Genomic DNA, 26,629 nt, shown 5'->3' with positions numbered 1-26,629 from the left:
TCCTTCCCCTGCTCCTGGCGTCCGTGGCGGGCCTCGGTGGTGAGATTACAACACGGATAAAGCTGATGCTATGGGCGCTTACCACCTGCCAGGCACAGTGCTGAGCTCTCTCTCTGGGCGGGGTCTCATCCGACGGCTCCACGCTTAGGCATGTTCAGTGACTGGCCCCAGAGGGCAAGTGGGGAAACCGAGGCTTCCAGTGGTCACCCGATGCCATCACTGTCCTCACAGGAGGGGGACGCACGCTTGGCACCCGCTGGAGCAACTCCTATCCCCACAGCTGGTGGCACTGGGTTCCCACCCGCACCATCTATGGTCAGGTGCGCCCCCTTTGGTGAACCTTGCTGACGCTGCCAGCAAGGGGTTCTGAAAACCTCTTCAGAACACATCTAGGACCCTGTTTGTCACCCCTTTTCAGAGACTTCTGCAGGACTTCTCCTGACCCAGGAAATGCTCTGACTGGGTTCAGGCACCAGAAACCCTGACCTCAGGGCCCCCTGTTGCCTCGTCCCCGTGTGGTCTGGGCCCCTCCCTGGGGCTCTTCTGGCTGTCTCCAGGGCAGTCTCCTGAAGGTCCCCTCGCCCCGTTTCTGTAGCTGGGCGGTGCTCCTGTCTCTAGGCCCATCAGTGACCATCGTCACCTATGCTCTTGCTTCTTTCCGGCGCTTGTGGGACTGTCATCCAGCCCCTCTGGGGATCGCTCGGTTCATCACGTGGGCACAGTGCCAGGATCCCGAGTGGTGCAGCCCGGGAGGCCCCAGCCTGGGTGGATGGTGCATTTTATTTTATTTTTTTTAACGTTTATTTATTTTTGAGACAGAGAGAGACAGAGCCTGAACGGGGGAGGGGCAGAGAGAGAGGGAGGCACAGAATTGGAAGCAGGCTCCAGGCTCTGAGCCATTAGCCCAGAGCCCGACGCGGGGCTCGAACTCGCGGACTGCGAGATCGTGACCTGAGCTGAAGTCGGACGCTTAACCGACTGAGCCACCCAGGCGCCCCTGGATGGTGCATTTTAATGGAGCGTGTTTCTGGTGCTGACAGGGAGGATGCTCACTGGGCTGTCTTAGGCGTGCATGAGGACAGATGGGGCCACAGGAAGTGGTCCACCTGCTGGTGGTCAAGGGCACCGGGATGGCCATCCTGGAAACCTGATGATTCGTAAGTGGCCAAAGCCGAGGCCTGCTGTGCCCTTCTTAGGGCAGGGACGGCATGTCCTGGACTCCACTGTCGGCTGTCTCTGTTCAGCAGGCTTGGTGGGCACCCCAGGCCGCCTTCCCTCGGGGACTGCTGGGGGCGGGGTGGAGGGCCTACTTCTTGGTCCACATTTGTCAGCGTCTGAGGGTCCCTGTGGCGTCCTCCGGGCTGCCCTTGGTGGACCTTGGGGCCGGATGGGGACACAGCCCCGCTGGGCACACCTGGAGCAGACTTGGGTCCCTGCCGCTAAAGCTTCCAACTGCAGAATGAGTGACGGGACTCTCCTGCCTTTGGAAGAGCGTGGCCGGTGTGGCTCCTCGACCGTGGAGGATCACTCCATGCGCTGGCTCACTTCCCTAGCTGTTGCTGCCTCAGTTGAAAATGCTCCTGCTGGGAATTTGAGGGCATTTTTGAGAGAGCTGGATCCCTGGCTTACCATGTCCTCTGTCACCACGCGGTAAGGGATAAACGCTTGACCCATGCCCACACTCGGCCCATCTGGGCTGCTCTCCCACCAGGAAGCAGGCGCCTCCCTGTCCCATCCCGCACTTGTACGACACGGGAGGTGGCCTAGAGCCTTCTCTCCCCTTACGGGGCCGGTGATGGTGCAGCGTGCTGATGTCCGCCGTGCGCAGCCTGGGGACCGCATGTCCCTCAGGCCTCTCCTGTCCTCACAACCAGGGTGGGACACCTCTCTTGTCAACCTGGTTCACAGAGGTGGGAGCCGGAGCTCCCAAGAGTGAGAGATGCTGTCTGTTCCCAGGTCAGCTGACCTGACAGGTGAAGGGGCGGCTGTCTGTCCCCACGCTTGCTCTCAGGAAGGCCTGCCAGCCTGCAGGAGCCAAGCCACCTGAGGCAGACCCCGGCCTGTGGGCTCCAGGCCTGCCGCGCATCTGGCTGGAAGGAGACCCGTGTGGACCCGGTGTCCCCCGGCCCTCATGCCAGGGACGGGGTCGGGAGGGGCCCAGCGGACCCACTATCCTCTCCCGTGGTCCTCTTTACAGGGAGAGATGTTCTCATTATGAGATAATGGATCAGAATAAAAGAAACGTGCGTGAGAGACGGAATTACAAACGAGCATGCTTGTATCTCCCTCTGAATGTAGGGGATGAGCCTGACCATTTGGTAACGAAATCAGGCCAATGGTTGCCAGCGTAGACCTGGCCGTGGGGTGTGTGCTCTGCTCCGGGTCCTCCTCTCCCAGCTCTGAGTGACGACTGGCCCAGTTCGATCCAGGTGCAGACAGCCTGGGTGCCTGAAAAGTCGCTGTAGTCCCACTGTCTGATGTATGTCCAGCCCCCCTCTCTCTGTTTTGGTCTCTGGGAGCCTTGGAGCCCGAGGGGCACGTGTTAGGAGAGACCCTGCTTCTTCTCTCTGGTCTGGCTATGCACTCAGACCTTGTGTTTGTGTCCACGTTGTGGTTTTGTGTGCACGTAAGGGACAGAGAGAGGAGGGTGGGCACCAGGCACCTGTGGAGCACGGGATACAGGCCTGAGAACTGCCCACCCAGGAATGTGCAGTAGGCTGCTCTGGGGGTGAGGGTGGGGGTAGGGCTTTGGACACCGGACACCTCTCACTGTGCCCCCATTTCCACCTCCCGACCCCCCGGAAGCCAGGTTGCCATCAGGGACGCAGCCCCTGCCCAGTGAGCCTGTCCTGCTCCCCTGGGTCCCTCAGGGCCCGGGCTGGGCACATGCTGCTGGTGCCCGGCGTGCAGGCATGCGTGCTGCTGCTGTGGGCTGGGCCTGCCCGCGGCTCCGGCACCGCTGCCCTTGAGACTTCCCCAGCCACTGCGGAGCGGGCGCTGTCCCACCTGCTCCCTGTGAGGCCACGGGCAGGGAGAGGGCGCGGGACTTGAAGCAGGGAAGGAGCCAGGCGGTGAGAGGGGCCTGCTTCTGAAGGTGAAGCCCTGGCCCCAGGGCCCCTCAGCAGCGCTGTGAGTTCTGCTCCCGGAGGGATCTGTGGGGCCGCGTGTACTTGGCAGTGGCTTTCTCCCCGGTGCCTCTGCTCTGTTTGCTCACGTCCTTGCTCTGCTGCGAGGGGGCAGTAAAAGTTCCATGTAGCGCCAGGTCTGACGCTTCTCCCGCCAGCGGCTTCCTGGGCTGCCCCTTCTGGGGACCCCCTTCCTCCTTGCCCTCTGCTTTCACGGGCGCCTTCCTTCCATATGGTGCAGCCTACTTCCCGCCGAGTGCTGAGTGCTTGGTGTAGACTTGGCTCAGAGAGAACCTCCCTCGGAGCGACACCGTGCTGCTCCTAGAGGAGCTGGGGCGGGGGGGGGGGGTGGTGGGGAGCAGAGTGACGTTCTTTTAATTTCCTAACTCGAGCCTGCTGTGTTTTTTTTGGACACTCACTGCTGCTCGTGTTTAAGTGCGGTAAGAAAGACGTTCAAGCTGGGCGCTCCTGGTAATGACTTTGTTTCTGGCCTTCTTGTGGAAGGGAGAAGTGGCTGTCTGTCTGTCTGGCTGGCTGGCTTTGGGAAGGTCTCGATTCTCCCGCTGCACGGTGGTGAGAGGGTCTCGCCAGGCACTGCGGTCCATATGGGCTTTTGGGGGAGGCTGGCTTTCGGGGCCAGCCCCCGCCTGGCACCCCATACGGCGACTAGGTGCACAGCTGGTGTTGTTAGCTCTGTCCACGTGCTTCCTCACCCAATGCTGCCGACACCTCTGCTTTCCAGGTGTGGAAACTGAGTCACAGAAGGTTGAGTAAATTCTCAAGGTTGGACAGCCCGGGAAGCAGCCGGGAAGTGCTTGACTGCTGCACCCTGCCTGCTGGGCAGCGAGTGAATGAATCCGTGCCTTCGGATTTGTCCAGTGGACGTGGCTGGTTATTGCCTTTGCAAAAGGTTTTCATTTTTTTTTTCCCGTTTGCCTTGTGTGGTGTGCTTCCGCTGGTCTGTGGACTGTGCTTTCTTCCTGCGCGCGCGGCTGGCCTGCTCCCTGCCCCTGGCCCCGGAGCCCTGCTTCCTTGTGAATCTGGCTTCGGTTACGCAACTGTCCTTTTTGTTCCTTTTTACGGAACTGTTAGTGGCTGTGGGTTTCAGGGCCGTCTGAGCGGCTGGGAGCAGCGCACAGGCCCCGCAGCTCCCTGCGGTCCACACCTGGCTGGGACCCCTGCCGCAGAGGGTCTCTGCTCATCATCCTGAAGCCCGAGAGGGTGAGGGGAGGTGGGCAGCAGGGGCACAGCCTTCGGTCTCTGAGCAGGAGCTAGGGCGAGCTCCCACCTGCACCAGAACCCCCCACCCCCCGTTCCGGGTTCTTGCCTCGTGTCGCCTTGTGGCTGTGCAAGGGACAGTTTCTTTCCAGGTATCCCCCAGAGTCATTGATTCCCTCTGTTGTGACCTCACCAAGGCGGACACACTTCCTACCTTTCATTCTGTTGCTCTTTTAGGGGCCGGGTGTTCAGGCTGCTCGGTGCATTGACTTTATTATCCTACGAATAAACATGACAGGCATTTAGGACCGAAACGTAGAGCGGTATCCCCGTGCCTCTAACATGGCCAGATCATCCCTTGGACGTGTGGAGGTTGGCGGTGGGCTTATTCCCTCCTGTATCCCACAAACTGCGTGCTCTGCCAGCTGCTGGGGTAGGACGTGGTCCCCAGGTGGAAGGTGGGAGCCACTGCCTCTGCGGGTCTTTACCTGGGGCGGCGGAGGGGGGTGCACAGCATGGGCGAGAATTCATGTGGCGAGTTATTTCTGTGCAGTTGAGGGCTGTGCCATCATGGCACATACAAACAGGGCCAGGGATTGGGGCCACTTTGCTGGGGAGGTGACATCTGAGCTGAGAGGTCTAGGATTAAAAGGAGCTAACCAGGTGAGGCTTGCCTAAGTGGGTGAAGAGCATTCCAGACCTGCAGGGCATATGCAAAGGTCCTGAGACAGGAAGGGTGGAGTGTGCTGGGAAAACTGGAAGAGAAGGGCCATGGGGCAGGGGTGGAGAGAGGGAGGTGCCTGCCCTTGGCTCACAGCAGTGGGATGTGGGGACACGGCACCAGCATTAGCCCTACAGATGGGCTGTGAGTTCTGCTCCTCAGGCTCCCGTCCACCTGGGGTGTCCCCCCCAGCCCACCGCGTTGGGGACAGGCCCTCCTTGCTGACATGGGGGCACCATCCACCTCGTGAGTCTCATTAGGCAGGTCTTCTCCATCTTCCTGGTTTCCCAGACAACACGCAGAAATCGTAGATGCTAAGGGTGCATGGTGCCGGGCCTGCTGTGGCGCCACAGCACCCCTGCAGAGAGGTTGCTGAATGTAGGAGCCCATTTTACAGATGAGGGCCCTCATCTGCAGGAGGTCCTGCGGTTCTGGGACAGCCTGGGTGGCTACCCTGGCCAGGTGCCTGCTGGCCGTCCCCATGTGGCTGGTCACAGCCACCGGGAAGGGGCGACGTCGTCCAGCCGTGGCCTGCTGCTTACCTGCCAGGTGACGTGTGTCGGGGGCACGCTGTCTGCGTCCTCCCTCTGTTTTCCGGTTGGGTGTTAGGTGTCCTCACTGCCCTCCCTGCCCCCAAGCTGGGTCCTTCTGGAAGCCCTTGGCGGGGGGGGGGGGGGGGGGCTCCGTGCTCTGTGGCCAGGAGTCCTTGGTATAGACTCATCCCTGCGTTAGGTTTGTCCAGCGTCCCTCCTCGAAGCCATGAGCGAGTCCTCTGCTGCTGGGACGTGATTGTTGGAAATCCAACCTGTCGGTTCAGACCCAGAGTGTCCTGTCTTCTGGCCTGGACACCAGTCACTTGAGGTGGGAGAGCAGGGCCCTGTGGGTCCTACGGGACTTCGTGCATCTAACAGTCAGGTCTTTGGGGTGTCTGTCTCGTGCCACGTATGGACTGTACTTTTCGTCTGAAAAAGTAGGAGACAACGTGTGCTTGTAGTACCAGGCTCTGCGCTGAGGGTTCACATTTGGGGTGCTGCAGGGTGTGTGAACGGGCAGAGTTTTGGGGGTTGGCCTGGTCTGGTTCTGATGCTGCCCATGCTGACTTTGGGGTGTCCCACAGCTGCAGACCCTGTGGTACCCAGGGAGGGGGGAAGGTCCCTGTCAGCCTGCTGATCAGATCCCAGACAAGACCAGTGATCAGGCCCCACAGCTGACGGGGCTCGGGGTCCTGCTTGGAACCCCAGCTTTCCCTCCACGGGCCATCTGCTTAGAAAGGGGCCGGGTTACTAGTGGCAAAGCCTTTATCTCACAGACATATTTGGGCCATTGTCACCCAAATTTGGGCCAGTTTTCTAGTGCTACCCACTGGTCATGGGAATGGCTCCCTATAAGACTGGGTGCTGGGGGACGGGTCCAGTGGGACAGCGCGGGTGGGGGGGGTGGGGGGGCAGGGTCATGTAGGAGGAGCCACTGGGGGCGGGGTCCTATAGGAGGGGGCGTGGGGGGGCGGGGTCTTGTAGGAGGGGCTGGGGGGGGGGGTCCTGTAGGAGGGGACACTGGAGCGTGGGGTTGGGTCCTGTAGGGCCGGCGCTGCAGGATCCCTATATGGACAGCAGGTGTTTCCTGCAAGTCCTGTGTGGGCCCTAGCCCCCAGGTGAGGTGGGGACTGGAACCCCTGTTCTAGAAAGATGAGGAGGGTGGCTGAGGCCGGAGCAGGTGAAGGACCTTTCCAGGTTTGCAGGGTGCAGAGTGACAGTACAAAGGCGGTCTCACGGGGAACCGTGTCTCCTGACAAGGCCTGGACCAGTTTCTCCCAAGAAAAGCCATGCAGCCCTGCCTTTGGCCCTGGGGTGACCCACTCGGAGCGAGCACGGGCTCTGTCTGCCTCTCTCAAAAAAGACAGTTGTGTCTGCGTGCAGATATCACGGGGGATTGGTGTCCCCTCCTGCAAGATGGGTCTGGGGGTTTATATCCCACAGCTACAGAGTTGCTACTTCTGAGCACATTTCAAACATAGAAGTAACACCAGTAGCAAAAGAAATGAGGATCGATTATTGCAAAAGTGTGTTGGGCAAGAGAGCCCCTCTGGGCAGATGCAGCAATCGAGTGGTTACCTGCTGGAGCACCCGCCTGGCTGCTGGCCAGGGTCCTGGGCTCCGGGGCTGCGTTCTCTCTGCCTTCCAAGTGCTGGACCCAAAGCAACTGCTCGCCAGGGAGGCCAGTGACTTGGTCGGGGTCCCAGGACCGCTTAGGGGCCCAGCACGTGCGCTGCCTGGCCCTCACCGGAAACAGTGCCTTTGGGGCAGCGTGGGCTTGCGCTTCCCCTGTTGCAGGTGTAACCTTTGCCACGGATTCCACCGGTGCCCCTCCCCTCCGTCTCCCACCGGGTTTTTTTCGCGCCTTTAGAAGTTGCAGGCTGTGATAAGCGGGTGCCAAATAGACAGGGGTGAAGGAGGCGGGGCTGGGCAGAGGCAGGTGGGGACCAGGAGCCAGCTCGGGAATCGCCTGTGTTATCTCTGTCGCTCTGGTCGGTAACGATAAGAGTGGCTGGCGGTGCCCTCAGAAGGCTTCCCGGGAAGATGGGTGGGCAACGTCTTCTTGCCAAGCACTGCGAGCAAAGCGCAGCCCCGGGGGCCTGGGGTCTTCCCGCAGAGAGGTTTTCTCCCACTTCCTGTATGGGGTTAGGATGCAGGGTTCTGGTGCACAAGGGACCTTCCTCTTTGGTAGATTTCCAGGAAGCTGGTTTCTGGGTCATTCCTCAGCCGTGAAATACGCTGTGGTGTTTGAAGGGGGGCTCGGCTTTTGAACCCCATGAGCAGATTGGTTCTTTGCTCTCCAGCACAGATGCACAGAGACTGCATACCCGAGGGTACCCTTCTGGCCAGTGACGTGTTTTGGGAAGTCTTGCCCCTTCTGTAGAGTCTCCTAGCCGCTACACAGCAGAGCGGGCAGCCAAGGGGCTGCCATCTCTGTGTACCCGGGGTCCCATCACCCACATGTCATCCGCTTGGCTCCAAATGTAGCCTCTGAGGGAGGGAGTCCGGTGCGCGTGGAGTCTCAGAGGCTGGCTTCCAGAGGTGGCTCAGTCCCGGTCGCTCTGTCCTCCGCGGTGGGGGCTGGGCTCGCTCTCTCGACCTCCTTGATGCTGGCCTGGCCCTGGGGTCGGGCTCAGCAGCACGGGCCGTTGGGCCACCAGGGCCAGGGGATCGAAAGAGCCCTGGGTTTAGTGTCAGAAGTTGCTATCACATCTTCACTGTGCGATTCTAGACACAACACGGTCTTTCTGGATGCTGTTTCCCAGGCTGCCTATGGGGGTTCCCGCCGGGAGCCAGGTGGCCCACCAGGTGTGGTGAGCTTTCTGACTGCAGTCCACTGTGGCCTGTCACAGGATGCTGCTGGTGGAACAGGGAACCTGGGGGCCACGTGGTCAGAGGACCCGGACCCTGTCCCCTCAGGCAGAGGGTCAGAAACAGGGTCCCAAGCTGGCCTTGTATCTGTCCTAGGGACCCCTCCTGCCACTCTTCCCCTCCATGCACCTGTTCTGGCCACGCTTGTCTCCTCACTGTCCCCAAGATGCAGAATAGAGCTACTTCATGGTCAGTCACCAGCTGTGCTCTTCCTGGGACACATTCTCTTGAGGTGACCCCCTCACTGCAGGGACCCCCGCTCCTCCACGCTGACCTTCGGCTCTGCCCACCTCCCCGTGCACCTCCCACCCGGGCTGGGGGGAGGGGGTGCAGGCGGTGAGCGGTGGTTCTGGCCCATCATCTGGTTAGGTGATGTGTAGGCTGGAAAGCGTGAAGGGCCTTGCCCTCAAGGAACGTGTGCTTTCTCTACAAACTTACACGCGTGGATCTTGTCTGGTTTTCAGTCCGTGCACATTACTTCAGTCTAAACTGGCACCGTGGGGCGGCTGCAGGTGGGGCTAGGGGTAGGGGCAGGCAGCCCGGCCTTCCTATCGCTTTGTGTGTGTGTGCACGTGTGTGTTTAGCGACCCGCCTTTCACGTATGTGTCTACGCATCGTGTATATGCACCTGTCGTGTGTCTGCCCTCGATCTATCTGCCATCCATCCATGCCAGGGGATGCAGGTGGGGATTCCCTGGGCTGGGGGCTGGCTGGGACCCGTCTGGGAAGTGCTGGGCCTCAGGGCTGCTTTGGGGAGAGTGGGCCCAGCCCCCTGACCTCCTGGGAGCCGCTGTCCACGCTGCTCAGAGTCCCAGGCACTGAGGGAGCCGGCTCAGTCCCGGACTCGTCTGTAAGGCGGGACCCGTACGAGAGGCACCCGTCCGCCAGGGACAGCCAGCGGGCAGCCTCCCTGGGCACTCTGTGCTTCCTGCGCCACACGCTCCCAGCATCACTGCGCACTCCATCCACAGAGCGGGGCCAGGACACGTGGCAGGCTCCGGGAAGGGGCCGCCGAGTCCCAGGAAGGGCACTCGGGAACACCGTGCTGGGCTTACGGGCTCTCCCGCCTCTGCCATCTTCAGCAATGCCTTGCACACCTCTTTGAGCCTCGGTTTCCCCACTTTTGAAATGTGGGAGGTAATTCCTACTCACAAAGTTGCTGGGCGTGTCTCCTGAGATCATGTCTACGCGGCCTTTGTGGATCACGTTAACACATGCACACATGGAAGGATCTTGCAAATTGTAAAGTCATCACACCTGAGGCTTTTTCCCTGCAGGATGGGCTTTTTAAAAAAATGGTAGATGTTGGGGCACCTGGGTGACTCAGTGGGTTAAGTGTTCAACTCTTGATTTCGGTTCAGGTCATGATCTCAAGGTTCATGAAATCGAGCCCCACGTCAGGCTCTGTGCTGATGGTGTGGAGCCTGCTTGGGATTCTCTCTCTCTCTCCCTCTCCCTCTCCCTCTCCCTCTCCCTCTCCCTCTCCCTCTCCCTCTCCCTCTCCCTCTCCCTCTCCCTCTCTCTCTCCCTCTCTCTCTCTCTCTCTGTCTTTCAAAATAAATGAACAAACCTTAAAAAGCAAATAGCAGAAGCAATAGAGAATTATCAGGCTTTGTTTTGTTCGAGTCAGTCTGATGATAATGGTAGTGATCTAGTGAGCGTTGGTCGAACACCTCCTGTATACAGGGGACAGGCATTTACCGGTGCCGTGGGTGGGTTTGTCCTGCTGGGGGTTCGTGGACCATGTGGCTGGGGGTCTGCAGTCATAGGGCCCTGACGTGCTGGAGACCCTCCCTGGCCGTAAGAGGCGCCAGCAGTCACCGTGTTTGACTTCCCACTTAATGACTAAATCACAGAACGGTGGCCGTCCTTCCTTCTCTGTGGGCTGGTGGCTGTGGACCGCGTGGGACTGACTTGTGCTTTGTCGTTTGCAGGCTCCGGGGGGCTCTGCACCGTCTGCTGCTGTCTGCCGTGCCGGGCCGTCCAGGTAAGTGTCCAGAACCTGGTGTCCCTGCCTCAGGCCAGATACGACAGGAAGCCTGAGTGTGGTCTTCCTCGAGTCTGTGGTCATGTTTCCAGGTGATGCGTGTCTGTGGTCGTGTTCCAAGGTGTAGAAAGCTTTTTTTTTTTCCCCCCTGGATGCACCTTCCCAGCATTGAAGCCCAGATTGTGGGAATGTGATTGTTTCCGTGCACAGCCCTGGCTTCTTTGTGCAGGTGAACTTGGGGGGCGTTCCAGAGTTGAGCCCAGCAGGTGCACCAAGCTCTGTCTGCCTGAGTCCGGACAGGGCCTGCTGGGACGGCCACGGCCAGTGCTCCATGCGGGGCAGTCTCTCAGGAGCTGTGGTTGGTGGATAAGACGCGTTATTACTTTTTATATCAGTGTTTAAAAACCTGATTTATTTTATTTTGTTTTGTTTTGTTTTGTTTTATTTTATTTTATTTTATTTGGGGGTTGGGGAGAGAGGCAGAGGGAGAGAGAGAGAATCTTTTAATGTTTGTTTGTTTGTTTATTTATTTATTTATTTATTTATTTATTTATTTTGAGAGAGAGAGAGAGAGAGAGAGAGAGAGAGAGAGAGAGTCAGAGTGTGAGCGGTGGAGGGGCAGAGAGAGAGGGAGACATAGAATCTGAAGCAGGCTCCAGGCTCTGAGCCATCAGCACAGAGCCCGATGCAGGGCTTGAACTCATGAACCGTGAGATCATGACCTGAGCCGAAGTCAGACGCTCAAGCGACTGAGCCACCCAGGCGCCCCAGGGAGAGAGAGAGAATCTTAAGCGGGCTCCATCCTCAGTGCAGAGCCTGACATGGGGTTTGACCCAGTGACCCTGGGATCATGACCTGAGATGAAATCAAAACTCAGATGCTCAAATGACTGAGCCACCCACATGCCCCAAAACCTGATTTAATTTTTAAAAGTCATCAAAACTCTTTTGCGGCCATATGTGCATAAGGCAGAGAAAAAACATCTTGGTGATGTTTTGCATCCTAATTTGAATAAATCAACTTAAATGACTAAGTTTATGATGCTGGATCTGATGATGTTCCTTCCAGTGGGTATAATAACAGCACCGTAGGTATTCCTAAGAAGCGTCTGTCTTCCAGAAGGAAATACTAAAATGTTTATAAATGAGGTGGCAACAATGTCTGGGATTTCTTCACGGCGGCCGGAGTGGTGGACGAGGGGGTGTGGGCGAAACGTGTGTTAATGTCGAAGTGAGACGGTGGGTCCGTAGCGGTTGGTTAAACTTTTGTAGGTTTTTGAATTTTCCAAAATTAGGAGAGAAACACCTATATAAAAGGGGCAGTCGATAAACAGGTGGCAGCCACAAAGGCTCAAAGCTCCTGGTAGCAATGGGTGTGGACCAAAACCACCTTCCTGTGACCGTCCTGTGTCCCTTTGTGGGTTTTCTGTGGGTCTTACCGCGCTGGGGTTGACCTAACACCTCATCCCCGGCCACTGTCAGCCCTGGGGGCCTGCCCTGCCATGAGGATGAGGAGGGAGGGCTCTCGGGACATGATCCCCACGGTGCCGTCCCAGCCTCAGCAGCCCTCCCCTCTGTAGGCCCCGTTGTGGTCGGTGGTCCTGCCTCCGCACCCCTGCCCTCCCACCCCCAACTCCCCAGGAGCCCGCACACAGTAGCCCTGCTGGTAGAGCCGGCCGCCCCTGTGGCCGAGGGGAGGCACCTGTAGGGTGGCCGCCCATACTCCTTCCCAGCGCGTCCCCTCCACGGCCCCCACACCTGTCTCCAGGTGGGGCAGGAAGACCTGAGGACCCGCCATGGGGCCTCTGCTCCCACCGTCCTGACCCCCAGGAGTGAGGACCAGGCTCCTCCCTCCAGAGTCCGTCCCCTGGGGGTCTCCCTCTGCCGCAGGGCAGGGGCTCCTGTGATGCAAACACACTCGGAATAGACACACAGCCCCCCGGGGGGCTGCCGCGAGGGCTCCCCTGCGAGCAGCCAGTGTGGGCACCTCTGCGTCCTGACCGGCCCCCTCTCCTAGGCCCGCGGTGCTGAGCCCCGCCATGGAGGACGGCCGCGAGCTGGACCTCACCTACATCACTGAGCGCATCATCGCGGTGTCCTTCCCCGCCAGCTGCTCCGAGGAGTCCTACCTGCACAACCTGCAGGAGGTGACGCGCATGCTGAGGTCCAAACACGGGGACAACTACCTGGTGAGTGGGGGGACACCGAATGCGGGGATGGTGGGGGGGGACACTGAGCCTGGGGATGGTGGGGGGGGGGACACTGAGCCTGGGGAGGGTGGGGGGGACACCGAATGTGGGGATGGTGGGGAGGGGACACCGAGCCTGGGGACGATGTGGGGGGGACACTGAGCACAGGGATGGTGCGGGGGGGGCACTGAGCGCGGGGAGAGTAGGAGAGGGGACACTGAGTGCAGGGATGGTGTGGGGGAACACTGGGCACTGTGACTGGGAAGACACTGAGTTTCCTGAAATGTGAAGAAACCACTGAGAGTCTTGGGGTGGCCACTGAGCCTGTGGGGTGGCCGTGGTCCCTCACTCTGTGCCTGGCTTCATGGAGATGCCCCGGGGCTCCCTCCCACTGGGGCTTTTGTTCCACGTGCCACCTGCTGTGGCATGAGGTCACGAGTGTCCCCGGGGAAGTGCAGCTGTCCCCTGCCCACAGCCGCTGCCCCTGAGCGCGTGGTGGGCAGCCGTCCTGGTGCGCTGGGCGCTCAGCGTCAGGAGGGGGCCGCCAGCCCCTGTGGGGTCTGCATCCCTGCATCACGGCTAAGCCTCTCCCTGCTGCCGACAGCCGGGAACGCGTGTGATGTTGTGGAGGGGGAGAGTCCCCGCTTGGGGGTAAGCTCGGCCAGCGTCTCCCGCATCCCCTGGCTTGCCCTGTGTGTTCCCGCCGTGGCAGCCCCAGGGGAGCGGCCCCGTGTGATCTTGGGTTAAATTACAACCCCTCACGCCTCTGCTGCACCTGCCCCGATGCTGTTCTTATCTCCATCCAAGCAGCTAATCTTCGCTCTAACCGACAAGGCCGTTATTGTGCCCTTATCGGTCTCAGATGACTAATCGGCCGCCTGCTGCCTGCGAACGAGGCAGGGCGAGCGGAGGTGACCCCGCGTCGCTTCCCACAGGCTGTGCCGGCCCGGAGCTGAGTAGTCAGGGTCGGGCTGGAGCCGCGCCGTCCTGGCTCCTGGGTCCCTCAGACGCCAGTCCTTGGCATGATGACCTGGCTGCGGACAGGGGAAAGCCTGTCCTAGCCGAGAGCGTCACACTCTTGTCCCATCACACTCTTGTCCCAGGGGCTTCCTTTCTCCCCAAGGCCCTGCAGGAACTGTCTGCCCCGTCCTGATGCCTGGCCCAGGGGTCAGCGCACGGCTGGTCCCCTGCAGGTGTCCTCTGAGACCCGGGAGGGCCCTGGGCCCCGGACACGCGGCTGTAGGGCCAGAGCCTACCCCTGGCCCCCGCCAACAGTGAGGGCAGCGGTCCCTGCCTTGTTTTGGGACGAGGACCCTTAGGACCCTTTGGAAATGTCTGAAGAAAGACCCGTGTGCGTGTCTGGTACAGATCTGAGTTAAGAATCCTGGGTGGGCTCTTCTCTTCCCTGTCTACACCTGCATCCTCTGATGGACATGCAGCCAGTATAACTAACTGAACCCGCAGGCCGTTGAACGAGGCTGCCCAGGGTGACGGGTCTTATCAGGCAGGAGGGCTCTTGGCTCTGAGGAAAGCGGGTGGCGAACCGCACCAGCTGGACAGGCCCCTGCGCTCAGCTGTCCTCCGTTCCTACGTACGATTCCACCTTTTATCATTCTCGAAGGCAGGCGGCGGGTGAACGTGAAAACCAGCGGTTTCCTCTTTGACCTCCGAGGACGCTGAGTTGTCTGACGGCTTGTTCCTTCCCCTTTACAGGTGTTAAACCTTTCCGAAAAGAGGTACGACCTTACGAAGCTTAACCCAAAGGTACGGACCTTCACCCTTTATATTCTGAGTTTTGTTTTATCAAACGTGCACGATGCGTATCTGCTGGTGCGGAAGCTGTTCCCAGCAAGCCTTTGTGGGATGTGACGTCATTAGGGGAATCAGGAACTGCCCTTATCTGGGGGTTATTTTTAAATCAGCTGCTTTAGGGGCGCCTGCTTGGCTCAGTCGGTTAAGTGTCCAACTTCGGCTCAGGTCATGATCTCACAGTCTGTGGGTTCAAGCCCCGCGTCAGGCTCCGCACTGGCAGCTCAGAGCCTGGAGCCTGCTTTGGATTCTGTGTCTCTCTCTCTCTCTGCCCCTCCCCTGCTCATACTCTGTCTCTCTCTGTCCCAAAAATAAATAAAAACATTAAAAAAAATTTTTTTTAAATAAATCAGCTGCTTTAGTCTGAAAGAAGTACACATTTGCCGGAAGTTGCAGAAATATACAGAGAGAGCCCACTTGTCCCGGTCCCTGTCTTCCCCCGGGCGGAACTAATGATAAGTAATAAAATGTCGATGCCAGAAGTCGACGTTGGCGTGATCCGCAGACTGCGTTCAGCCTTTCCTGGGTTTACACACGTGTGTGCACAAGCGTGTGTGCACACGCGTGTGGCGTCTCCTCTGCCAGGATCTCCCGCCTGCCACCTGTTTTGTTCTCCCTCCGTTATTCTTAGTTGTCAAGATTTAGGGGAAATTTTTGAAATTGCTCACGTGTGTAAGTGATGGCGTAAACAGCATACGTGATCCACACGTGGGAACGTTCTGCAGCCACTGGGATAAGACAGTAGCATCTCCGCTATGTGGACAAAAACCTCAGGGCGTCACCTAAATGCTACAGCTGTTCCCCCGAGTGGCAGAAGGGGGTATGTGATATTTTTCAGCTTGCCAGCATTTTTTGAAATTTTCCATCGTTTCATGTTACTTCTGTTACTCCTAGGGAAGGGAGCTCGGCCTTCCCTTCCCCTTCAAGAAAGGAAAAGAAAAACAGAAAGTGTTTTGCGTCGCGGGGCAGGGGCGGGTGCTGGTGTTGGTGTCAGGCGATGAGGACCTTCTCTGTTCCGGCTCCAGATTGAAGCCGGGGCTCAAGGCGCTTCCTCCTTTGTGGGCCCGCTTCTGTCCTTTGAGGACCATGTTTCTCCCAAGTGCACCCAGCGGGCCTCTCTCTGAGATGTTATCTGCACGCTGCGTGGGGAACGGCTCCCTGAATTTCCCCAAGCTGCGATTTTCGTCTGCCCGGAGGGATTTTTGGCAATAGCTCCGGCCAAGAACTCCAGTTTCAGATCTGACCGGGCCTTGGCTCTCCCCACGAGCCCTGCCCCATTAGCGGCTCTGAAAGTCCTTTCTAGAATTCCCATCCCAGCTGCAAAAAGCCGAGTAGTTGTCTCACGGGGGCAACATAATCCTTCACGTTTTTCTTTCCAGTGAAGGAGCCTGGCCACAATTTCCAGCAGGTTTTATTTATTTTAATTTTTTAAAATAAGTTTTATCATTATTATTTTTTACTTTAGAGAGGGCGTGCACGCGTGTGTGCACGAGGTGGGGAGGGGCAGAGAGAGAGGTGGGGAGAGAGAGAATCAACCCCAAGCAGGCTCCACACTGTCAGCACAGAGCCTGACGTGGGGCTTGAACTCACAACCCTAGGATCATGATCTGAGCCGAAATCAAGAGTCAGATGCTCAACCGACTGGGCCACCCCAGGGCCTTCCCAGCAGGTTTTAGAAGAGGAACACGGCCCAGTGTTCCTTACTGTTAGATGAAATATAGATAGAAGGGCCGTGGTGGGGTGCCTGGTGCCACCAGAGCCCCCAAGAGGACCCCCGGGGCCCGTGTCTCGTTGCAGATTCTGGACGTGGGCTGGCCCGAGCTACATGCGCCACCCCTGGACCAGGTGTGCACCGTCTGCAAGGCGCAGGAATCCTGGCTGAACAGTGACCCCCAGCACGTGGTTGTCATCCATTGCAGGGTGAGTGCCACCTTGCACCTGGGGTGGAGGGCAGGGTGGAGGAGGCCGGGGACGGGGCGGGGGGGGGCCCGGAGACCGCCCGTCACACCCATGGCGCTGTCCATCAGCCTCTGTGGTCACGTTCGCGCACTTGTCCTTAAAAATGAAGAGCCATCATTCCCCCTCCCAGAGTTTGGCTCCAGAGTTTGTGGGACTTGGGTTGCTGAACACGTAGCTGAACATTTTGAAGTGAATGAAGGGCAGGAATGATAGCGAACCATTTTATCTTCCCGCCATTTTAAAAGAAAGAAAGCCCTTTAAAAATTTTTTTTACTGTTTATTTTTGAGAGAGAGAGAGAGAGACAGACAGACAGACAGACAGAGCATGAGCAGGGGAGGGGCAGAGAGAGAGGGAGACCTGAAGAATCTGAAGCAGGCTCCAGGCTCCAAGCTGTCAGCACAGAGTCCAACGCGGGGCTCGAACCCACGAACCGCGAGGTCATGACCTGAGCTGAAGTTGGACACTTACCTGACTGAGCCCCCAGGCGCCCCAAGAAAGCCCTTTGAGAAGGAAAAGGGTGCTGTTAGGATGGACAGCAGTGGGCTGGAGGTGCCGTCTGACTCCTGCTGTGATGTACCCACCCCCACGCTGCGGGCAGGATGCTGTTGCAAACGTGGTCGTCCCCCGGCCGGCAGCCGGATGGGGACTGGACGTGGCCACCCCCTTGCAGGCTGGCGGGTGCTGGCCGTGGGGGCACTGTCCAGGCTGCGCATGGCCTCCGACCACCTGGGATCTTCTCTCTCCTCTGGTTTCGCACGGCCTCCCTGCATTCCCTGGCTTCTTGGATCCGGCTGGCGTGGAGTGCGGCCAGACGGAGAGCGGATTTCCCGAGCGGGGAAGCCCGTGGCCCATACCCTCCATGTGGGAGGTGCTTTGGGAAAGGACGGTGCGGTGGGTGGTCTGCTCCCCATTTTGTCCCTTATACACCGTGTTCTGTGACCGTCAGAGCATCTTGAAAGCGTTGTCATTTCCTTTTTGGGATGTTTCCTTTTCAGATCTTTTCATGTTCCAAAGCTGCACGAAAATCCATTGGGCTATGGAGTTTAGTTTCAGAGAACCTCCCCCTCGGGCTGTGTGGGGCTTTCTGCACAGTCTCCCCCCAGGGTACAAAGACCCCCTGTTCTGGGGGCAGTGGGACACCTCCCGGCCCCCCTCATGGAGTGCGGTGGCTCCCAGCTTGGAGGAAAGCCTGTCAGGTGCACACGAACGGGGACGACATTTCTTTCTCTGCTTTTCTTGCTTTTTCTCATTTCTAACTTGATTTTCCTTCTCCATCAAACAGCCAGCCAGGCCCCCCACTAGTTTTCTTACAAAACTAAGCTAAGTGGAGCTTTTCAGGATTGCATTAGATGGAAGGACCTTCTCTCCGAATTTGCGTCTTGCTGCAAACTTCAAAAGAAGATAGGCTTTTTAAATTTTTAACCAATTCTTGTTAATTAAAACAAACGGGTCTTCGTTAGCCGTGGCCTGGTGACTTTGGTGGAGCGACGGTGATGCCCCTGTGGCTCATAGGCCCCCAGGCCGGGCCCCTGGAGGATTCTGGCACACTAGACCTTGAGAGTTCTGGAAAACCTTGCACCGTTCTGGGGGCGTGGAAGCCATTCCCGAGGCGTTCTAGAAAACGTGCTGTGAGAGAGAAGCCCCCTCTGAGTGTGAACTTTAGATGTCGGCCTTAACAGAAGCTCACCTTGATCATAGCAGGGGTGACATCGGGGACTTGGCCAAAACCTGCGAGCTCAGCAGAGTGTGTGTTTCCTTCCGCACGTGCTGGGAATGTGGGCAGAGCTGGGGCGCTTGGCCTGGGGGGTGGGGGGCAGACACAGGTCAGCCCTGCAACGGCCCCGCTCTCCTGTCTGCTGCGAAGGGTAGGGGTTGTGCGGTTTTGCCCCTAATCTCCTTCACTGCCCACCCACCACCTGCTAGCTGCTGACTGAGCAGACGGTTCTTCTAGAAGTTTCCATGCCCACAGCATCTGGTTTTGAGTCTGTACAAAGGACTCACCTTCAGCAACTTGTGCAGTCAGTGATTCTGACAACTGTGGAGGACAGACAGCTGGTGGAGTTGAACCTTTCGGAGTCTCGTGCGAGCACCACAGAGACCATGAGTGACCGAGCGCGGTGGCCGTGAATGTCCCATGAGTGCCCCACCGGGCTGAGGGGCTGTTTGCTAGCAGTGGGTTTGTGCCAGTAAATGGCGTGTGTCTGTGCACCTGACTTGCATGGGCAGAGAGCTGCCCGCTCCTGGGTGACATCCCCACGCGGTGTGGGTCCTCAGAGCTGTGACCGGATCTGCTTGGCCATTTCTTCTCGAGGACCGACGTGGGGGCCTGCGTGCTGGTGCCCCTGCCATTTTGGCTTCATACGCCTCTACGTCCGGGTTGGCTGACTTTTCATGAAAAACCCAGACTGAATATTTTGGGCTTTTGCGGGTGCGGGGTGACCGTAACTGCTCACACCTGCCGTTGACGGTGGAAATACCCCTCGTGCACCTAAGCAGACGGGCATGGCCGGGGTCAAACAGTGACAGCTGACCTTTAGGTGACTGTCACGTGTCACAGATGTCATAGTTTTGCTTCTTCTTCAACTGATCAGAAACATAGCCCTGGGCTTGCAGGTTGTGTGGTCACAGGTAGTGGGCAGAAGGGGCTGGTGGAGTGTGGTTTGCTGACTGCTGGGCTGGGTTGTGGCAGTATGTTCCAGAAGGTGGCAGGCGGCCTGTCACAGTGGTGGTGTTGCCACACACCCAGTCCTGTGGGTCCCGTTGGCCCGTGGTTCCGGCTGGCTGCCGCGTCTGGGCTGTGTGTGTCTGTGGTCATGGACTGAGCCCCTGCATTCTTGGGCCACGGTCTCTGTGTGTAACCAGGCAGGGCTGGGTAAGCGGTGGCAGGGGTGAGGTGATGCCAGCACGCTGGCATCTGCCCTCCGGGCTTTCCAGGCTGTGTGTGCAGCCCTCATAACCTCGGCCTGTGGGGCGGGGCTTCAGCTCACTTGCAGGCGAGTCTACACCCGTTGCGTGCCTACCCCGCACATGCTGCTGGTCCCCAGTGGGAGATGGCGAGCTAACCGGCCACCTCTGTGCAGATCTGCCCCATGCCCCAGGTGGCACCTGCCGTGGGCACCCAGTGTGCATGCTGCCTGTCCGCTGGATGCTGCCATCCCCAGATTGGGGACCGGTGGAGGCTGACAGTGGCTACCCCCCCCAAAGCAGGCTCTTTGTCATCTGTGAGCGTTCCGTCTCTGCGGTGTGAGTCCAGAGAAACTGAGTCCCTCTTTTGTCTCCTGCAGGGCGGAAAGGGACGCATCGGCGTGGTGATATCGTCATACATGCACTTCACCAACGTATCGGCCAGGTACGAGGGGCGTCCGCGCTGCCCTGGGCGTCGGAAGCTCTGGGATGGGGTGGGAGGCTCGGCAGGCCCTCGGGGCGGGGAAAACGCCCCGCTAGTGGTTGGCACTGCTGAGAAGGACGTGCAAGTGTCTGATTGACTCCGACGTCGCCTTGAGGCAGCTGGCGAGCGCTCCCTCGTTCTGTGACGAAAACAGCAGGGACGGACGTCACCCGTCTTAAGAGTGAGAGCCGCGTAGCCTCCCTGGATACCTTGTACCTCGTCAAGACGAGTGGCCACGGCGGTTTGCGTGTCCTTGGCGTCTGGAATGTACTTTGCAAGTTGGTCTTTTCTCCCTCAATCCTCCTGAGTAACCCAGGGGGTGAACTAGTCACCGCTCATGCTTTACCGATGGGGAAACCAAGGCTCGGGGAGCTGTCTCCGGTCCCCTCTGGTCCCCGGGGGCCGGAAGAGCCACCACGGGACCCTTGGCCGGGACGTCGGGCGCAGGAGGCTGGCGGGAACCTCCTGGTGAGAACCACTCACGCCGCAACCCAGCCCAGAGTGTCGTTCCCTGTGGGTTTGCGTCCACACATACCCTCCCGTGAAGCGGGAGCTGCCCCAGTTCTGAGGACACACGCCCTGTTCATAGCGGCCCACGGATCCTGGCCTCGCCAGCGCCAAGGAGTGAAATTTGACTTCCCAAATGTTTTCTCTGGACGTGGACCAGGGAGCTTTGGGCTGCCGGTGGAGTGGGGGGGGGACCCCAGCCCCCCCTGCAAACCGGATCGCCCCTCACTGATAGCGGCTGGGCATGTGCCAGACCCTGAGGCTCCTGCTCACTCGGACTCCCTCCGCCAAACCACAGCGTGCGACACAGACCACGTGCCGCCTGCACAGCGTCGTCCCCTGTTTCTGCCGCAGCCACGTGGCTGCGCCTGCAACCCGGGCTCCATGGGTGGGGGCTGACCTGGCAGGTCAGGGGGCACAGAGCCCAGTGGCTTCGAGCCCTAGAGCACCTGCAGCACCCCTCCTCAATCCTCCACTTTTCTCCATAGTCGGGGCCCATCTCCACCACAGAGTCGGGCCATTTTCATGAACCTCAAAGCCTTGGGGTTCCTCGCCTGCGAAGGGGGGAATGGTGGCTGAGCCTCGTGGGGTTTTGTGGCCGTTCAGTGCATCGTGGCATGTAACGTCCAGTACCAGTACTCGGGTATTTGCTGCTGTTAATGCTGTTGGCAGCCACATGAGTAACGGTGTTAAGTACTTCTCGCTAAAATGGAGAGACACCTGCCTTTCTGTTTTCTTAAAAAAAATTTTTAATGTTTATTTGTTTGAGAGAGAGAGAGAGGCAAAATCCAAAGCAGGCTGACCTGAGCCGAAGTTGGATGCTTAACTGACTGAGCCACCCAAGCACCCCTGGAGCACGCATTTTTAAGAGCTCTGTCGTGAAACCGTGCTCCAGATCAGATCCGAAACTGGAAATCAAATAGTAGGGAGGATGCTCGTGTGTCGGCTCCCTGAAGACGAGCAATCACAGAGACCGTCCCTGGGAACACTCCTGATGCTAACAGTGACGTTAATACTGAACACGCACAGGCCTAGATGCGTTATCAGTGTCCCACGTTTAGTGGGACACGAGAGCTCCGGGGAAAGGAGTGCTTACAAGCGAATGGGTGGATATGTAACCGTACTTTCCAGCTTGAAAACATAAGTCCTCGATATGGTAAATATTCAGAGCTTGAGGGGATCTTCCGTACGGGACCACCCCATCAGTCCAGCTTTAAGACAAATGCAGGCGGTGAAATACCCATTTTCTGGAGGTGCACGTACACGCGCTAAGGGGAGGGCTCACCCGTAGATCACATTTCCAAGGAAGCTTTTTGCTGCGACCTCTTGTACCCACGTTCCACGATTCATCTGAGTCAGATCAGGCAGGCTCATGAAATGCCCTGTTACGGGGTCCCCTGGATCCTGCCGCGTGCGCTGGTGGGCGTTGTAGAGCTGAGGTCAGCGTGGGATTGTTGGTGAGCAGCATTCCCTGTGGTGGCCACCTCGGAACCATGATGGCGCAGCCTTCTGACCCCCCCCCCCCCGGCCTGCTGACAGTTGTAACCCCCCTGCGGGTCCCACACTGCTCTCCGGGGGCTTGCTGGGTGTTGCTGACCGTAGAGCTCTGACTGTGCCCCAAACCCCGGTGATCCGAAGACTCATGCAGGGCCCATGGAAGCCACCCGCTGTTTGGGACAGAGCTCCAGACCCGCAGTCCTGGCTTCCATGGTGGCCTGAACATACTCCCGGGATTGGGGTCCAAGAGGAGATGCTAATGCTAGGCTGGGGTGCACGCGTGCAGGCGCGGTAGAGGTGGGGCTCCCGTGGGGGCTGGTCACTCAAGACAGCCATACCACCTGTCTCGTGTCACCCCGCCACCTGTGACTCCACGGGGTCAACGCTGTGTCTCTGTCCGTCTTTCTCCTTCCCCAGCGCCGACCAGGCCCTGGATAGATTTGCGATGAAGAAGTTCTACGATGATAAAGTTTCGGATTTAATGCAGCCGTCCCAGAAACGGTACGTACGTGTCCCCACGCCTGAGTGAACAGGTGGGTGAGATTTCATATTTCAGAAGGTGGGGACAGAAGAGGCGCCTCCCCTGACCAGGCAAGAACGGGAGGGGAGGGCTGGCCAGGTGCCCAGCGGTGGAGATGAGCCACCGTGTGTGGGTGGGAGGGGAGCCCCCCGCCCCGGCTGGCTCTGAGAGGGGGACCCAGGCGTCCTTACCGCACGCTCGGCGCAGGGGTGGATTTGTGCCCTGATGCTGGAACTGGTTTCTATCTGCCGGGTCAGTGAACTATGTCTGTAATCTGCTGGCGGGTGGAGGTTCTGGGCTGTGCAGGCCACGTGGTCTCTGTCACGGCTGTCCTCACGGGAGAGCAGCACAGGCATTCGGAAATGAGCGAACGTGGCTTTGTGGCAGGTTTGTGGTTGGCCCCGACCCCTGTGCTAGACGCTCAGCTCCTGAGCCCGGGGCGTCTTCCATCATGCTAGCCTCCCTGGCCCGCCCACCACCCTCTCTCTGGAGCCCCCGGAATGCTCAGTGTGCGGGGCTGGAAGGGCCCTGGGACAGCCGACTCTCTTGCCATGTGTCCCCAGGGGAGTGCACGCCACCCTCCGCGCCCAGCTGAAGAAGGCGGACGGAGTCAGGGTGTGCGCAGCGGGTCAGGGTCCAGCGAGAGGGGTCCTGGGCGGCCTCCTCCCAGCCCCACGTCTTGCCGACAGTGACACGGAGCCGGGCACACAGTCTCTGCGCTTCTATTTTAAGGCTGACAGCAGGGGATTTGCCAAGGATGGCCGAGGCAGTTGCCAGGATGGCTTTCTGTCTCCTGCACCTGCTTCCCCAGCCTCCGAGGGAATCCTTGGGGCGGCTCACAGGCGTGTTTCGGTTCCATCTGGGAGAGGGATTTCAAGGACCACCAAAGGCACTGCCTCCTTTTTTCCTGGGTGTTTCCCATGTCCAGGTCCGTGTGTGTTCAGACCCGGCTGTGTGGGCGGTGTGGGACCCTGAGTCTGAACCCACTCTGAGCCACACACCCCACAAGGGAGTGTGAGTCGCTTGCAAGAAACCCAGCATTTCATTAGTATTACAGGTACACCGAGCCCCTCGTTCTGTTTTGAACCCTGACGTGGCGTTTCCCTGTTGAGCCCTTTCCAGGGTGGCAGCAGGCGTTCCCGTGTGGGTGTGACTTAAAGTAGGAGGGAGCCCTCCGGATGCTCTGCTCCCGCCAGGGAAGAGGGGGTTCCCATTTCTCCCCTGCCCCTCCCCCTGTCCTCCTCTCCCCTCTCCTATCCTTCTGCTCCTTCTCTCTTCCTCCTCCTCTTCCCCCTCCCTCCTCCACGTCCTTCCTTTTCTTCCTCCACCTCTTCCTTTTACATCTTCCTCCTCTTTCCTTTTTCCTTCCCCCCTCCGTCCTCTTGCTTCTCCTTCTCCTCTCCCTCCTCCTCCTCCTCCCCCTCCTCCTCCTCCTCCCCCTCCTCCTCCTCCTCCCCCTCCTTCTCCTCCTCCCCTCCTCCTCCTCCCCCCCTCCTCCTCCCTCTTCCTCCTCCTCCTCTCTTCTTTTTCTTCCCCTTCCTCCTCCCTCTTTCTTCCTTCCTCCCCCTCTTCCTCCTCTCCCGCCTTTTGCCCATCCAGTAACCCCTGCCTCTGGCAACCACCAATGTGTTCTCTGTGTCTGTGAGCTTTGGAGCTTGTTTTATTTGTTCATTTGTTTTGTTTTCTGGTTCAACATGTAAGTGAAGTCATAGGATATTTGTTTTTCTCTGTTGGAGATTTTACTTTACATAGTAGTCTCCATCCAAGTTGTTGCAGATGTTAGGATTTCTTTCTTGTTTTTAGAGCTGATTAACATCCTGTGGTGTATCTATGCCACACCTTTATTCATCTGTCCTTTGATAGACACTTAGGCTGTTTCCATAAGTTACCATCAGTAATGCTGCAGTAACCACGGGTGCAGATGACCTTTTCTTTCTTTCTTTCTTTCTTTCTTTCTTTCTTTCTTTCTTTCTTTCTTTCTTTCTTTCTTTCTTTCAATGTTTTTGATGTCTATTTACTTTTGAGAGGGAGAGACATACAGAGTGAGAGCAGGGGAGGGGCAGAGAGAGAGGGAGACACAGAATCCAAAACAGGCTCCAGTCTCTGAGCTGTCAGCACAGAGCCCAACGCGGGGCTTGAACTCAGGAACCCTGAGATCATGACCTGAGCTAAGTCGGATGCTCAACTGACTGAGCCATCCAGGTGCCCCCAGATGACCTTTTCAAGTAGGTGTTTTTGTTTTCATTGGCAAAATACCCATACGTGGAGTTACCAGACCATATGGTAGTTCTATTTTTAACTTTTTGAGGAACCTCCACACGGTTTTCCATAGTGATTGCACCAGTTTGCATTCCCAGCAACAGCCCAAGGGCGTTCCTTTTTCTCCGCATCCTTGCCAACACCTGTAGTTTCCGGTGCTGTTATTTTTGCTGTTCTGACAGGTGTCACGTGGTATCTCATGGTGGTTTTGATTTGCATTTCCCTGATGATCAGTGATTTGAGCATCTTTCCATGTGTCTGTGGGCCATGTGGATGTCTTCTTTGGAGAACTGTCTGTTCATGTCTTCTGCCCATTTTCAATTGGATTATTGTTTTTTTGTTTGTTTTTGTTTTTTTGCCGTGGAGCTGTATCTCTTCTGCATATATTTTCGATACCAACCCCTTATTAACCACATTGTGTAAGTATCTTCTCCCATTCCGTGGGCCGCCTTGTCCTTTTGATGATGGACTCTTTCGCTGTGTGGAAGTTGTTTTAGTTTGATGCGATCCCACGTGTTTATTTTTGCTTTGGTTCCAATTAAAAACGTCATCACCAAGACCGATGTCTTCTTCTAGGATTTTTATGGTTTCAGGTCTTATGTTCAAGTCTTCAATCCATTTTGAGTTTAGTTTGTGCACGGGGTAAGACAGTGGCCCCATTTTCTCAACACTGTTGATTGAGGAGACTGCTTTCTTCCATTGTATATTCTTGGCTCCTTTGTCATAAATGAATTGACCGGACGTGCGTGGGCTTATTTCTGGGCTCTCTCTTCTGTTCCATTGACCTGTTTTGATGCCAGTGCCGTACTGTCTTGTTTACTACAGTTCTGTAACTTAGTTTGAAATCGGGAAGTATTATACCTCTGGCTTTGTTATTTTTTCTCAAGACTGCTTTGGCTGTCTAGGCTCCTTTGTGGTTCCATATGAACTTTAAGGTGCTTTTTTGTTTGTTTGCTTTTTGCTATTTCTGTGATGAAAAATGCCATTGGAATTTTGATAGGGTTTGCATTGAATCTGTCACTTGCTTTTGGTAGGATGGACATTTTAACGATATTGTTCTTCCCAATCCATCAGCATGGAACGTTTTTCTGTTTGTGTCGTCTTTAGTTTTTTCCATCAGCGTCTTACAGTTTTTAGCATACTGGTCTTCCACTGCTTTGGTTAAGTTTATTTCTAGCCGTTTCATTCATTTTGATGCAGTTGTGAATGGGTTCTTTCTTTCTTTCTTTCTTTTTTTTTTATCAAAAAAAATTTTTTTAAGTTTATTTATCACAGAGAAGACAGCATGAGTGGAAGAGGGGCAGAGAGAGAGGCAGACAGAGAATCCCAAGCAGGCTCTGTGCTGCTAGCACAAAGCCTGACGCGGGGCTTGAACTCACAAAACCGCAAAATCATGCCCTGAGCTGAAACCAAGAGTCAGATGGACGCTTAACTGAGCCACCCAGTCGCCCCTGGGCTGTTTCTTAATTTCTCTTTCTGGTAGTACATTCTTAGCTGTCTAGAAATGCAACCTATTGATGTATGTTAATTTTGTATGCTTCAACTTTACAAAATTAAAAAAAATTTTTTTTTACTGTTTATTTGTTTTCAAGAAAGAGAGAGAGAGAGAGAGAATGAGCAGGGGAGGGGCAGAGAGAGAGGGAGACATAGAATCCGAAGCAGGTTCCAGGCTCAATCTGCCAGCACAGAGCCCAATGTGGGGCTTGAACTCACAAACCGTGAGATCATGACCTGAGCTGAAGTCAGATGCTTAACCGACTGAGCCCCCCAGGCGCCCCAACAACTTTACCAAATTCATTTATTAGTCATAACAATTTTTGAAGGGAGGATTAGGGTTTTCTATGTATAATATCATGTCACCCACAAACCATGACAGTTTTAAATCTTTCTGATTTGGATGCCTCTCATTTCTTTTTCTTGTCTGATTGCTGTGGCTAGGACTTCAACACTATGTTGAATAAAAGTAGCAAGGGTGGGCATCCCTGTCTTGTTCCTGATCTTGGAGAAAAAGCTGTCAGCTTCTCAGCATTGGGTATGACGTTTGCT

The 26,629-nt window shown here is 57.1% G+C and overlaps 1 protein-coding gene across 1 annotated transcript in view; it reads left to right on the top strand.

Annotated features, from left to right (window-relative positions):
- The window catches only part of TNS3 (tensin 3), a 217,087-nt gene that overhangs the window by 84,650 nt on the left and 105,808 nt on the right, over positions 1–26,629 (top strand). Inside the window, exons 6-11 of the mRNA XM_045052604.1 lie at positions 10,403–10,455; positions 12,472–12,643; positions 14,357–14,407; positions 16,250–16,372; positions 19,697–19,761; positions 22,222–22,305. Coding sequence (XP_044908539.1) covers positions 10,403–10,455; positions 12,472–12,643; positions 14,357–14,407; positions 16,250–16,372; positions 19,697–19,761; positions 22,222–22,305 — 548 coding nt within the window. The remainder of the gene's footprint in view (positions 1–10,402; positions 10,456–12,471; positions 12,644–14,356; positions 14,408–16,249; positions 16,373–19,696; positions 19,762–22,221; positions 22,306–26,629) is intronic.

This window comes from Felis catus, chromosome A2 (assembly GCF_018350175.1).
Source record: "Felis catus isolate Fca126 chromosome A2, F.catus_Fca126_mat1.0, whole genome shotgun sequence".
Classification (NCBI taxonomy): domain Eukaryota; kingdom Metazoa; phylum Chordata; class Mammalia; order Carnivora; family Felidae; genus Felis; species Felis catus.
Note: the sequence above shows the minus strand (reverse complement) of the source record. Positions and strands in the feature narration are given on the sequence as shown.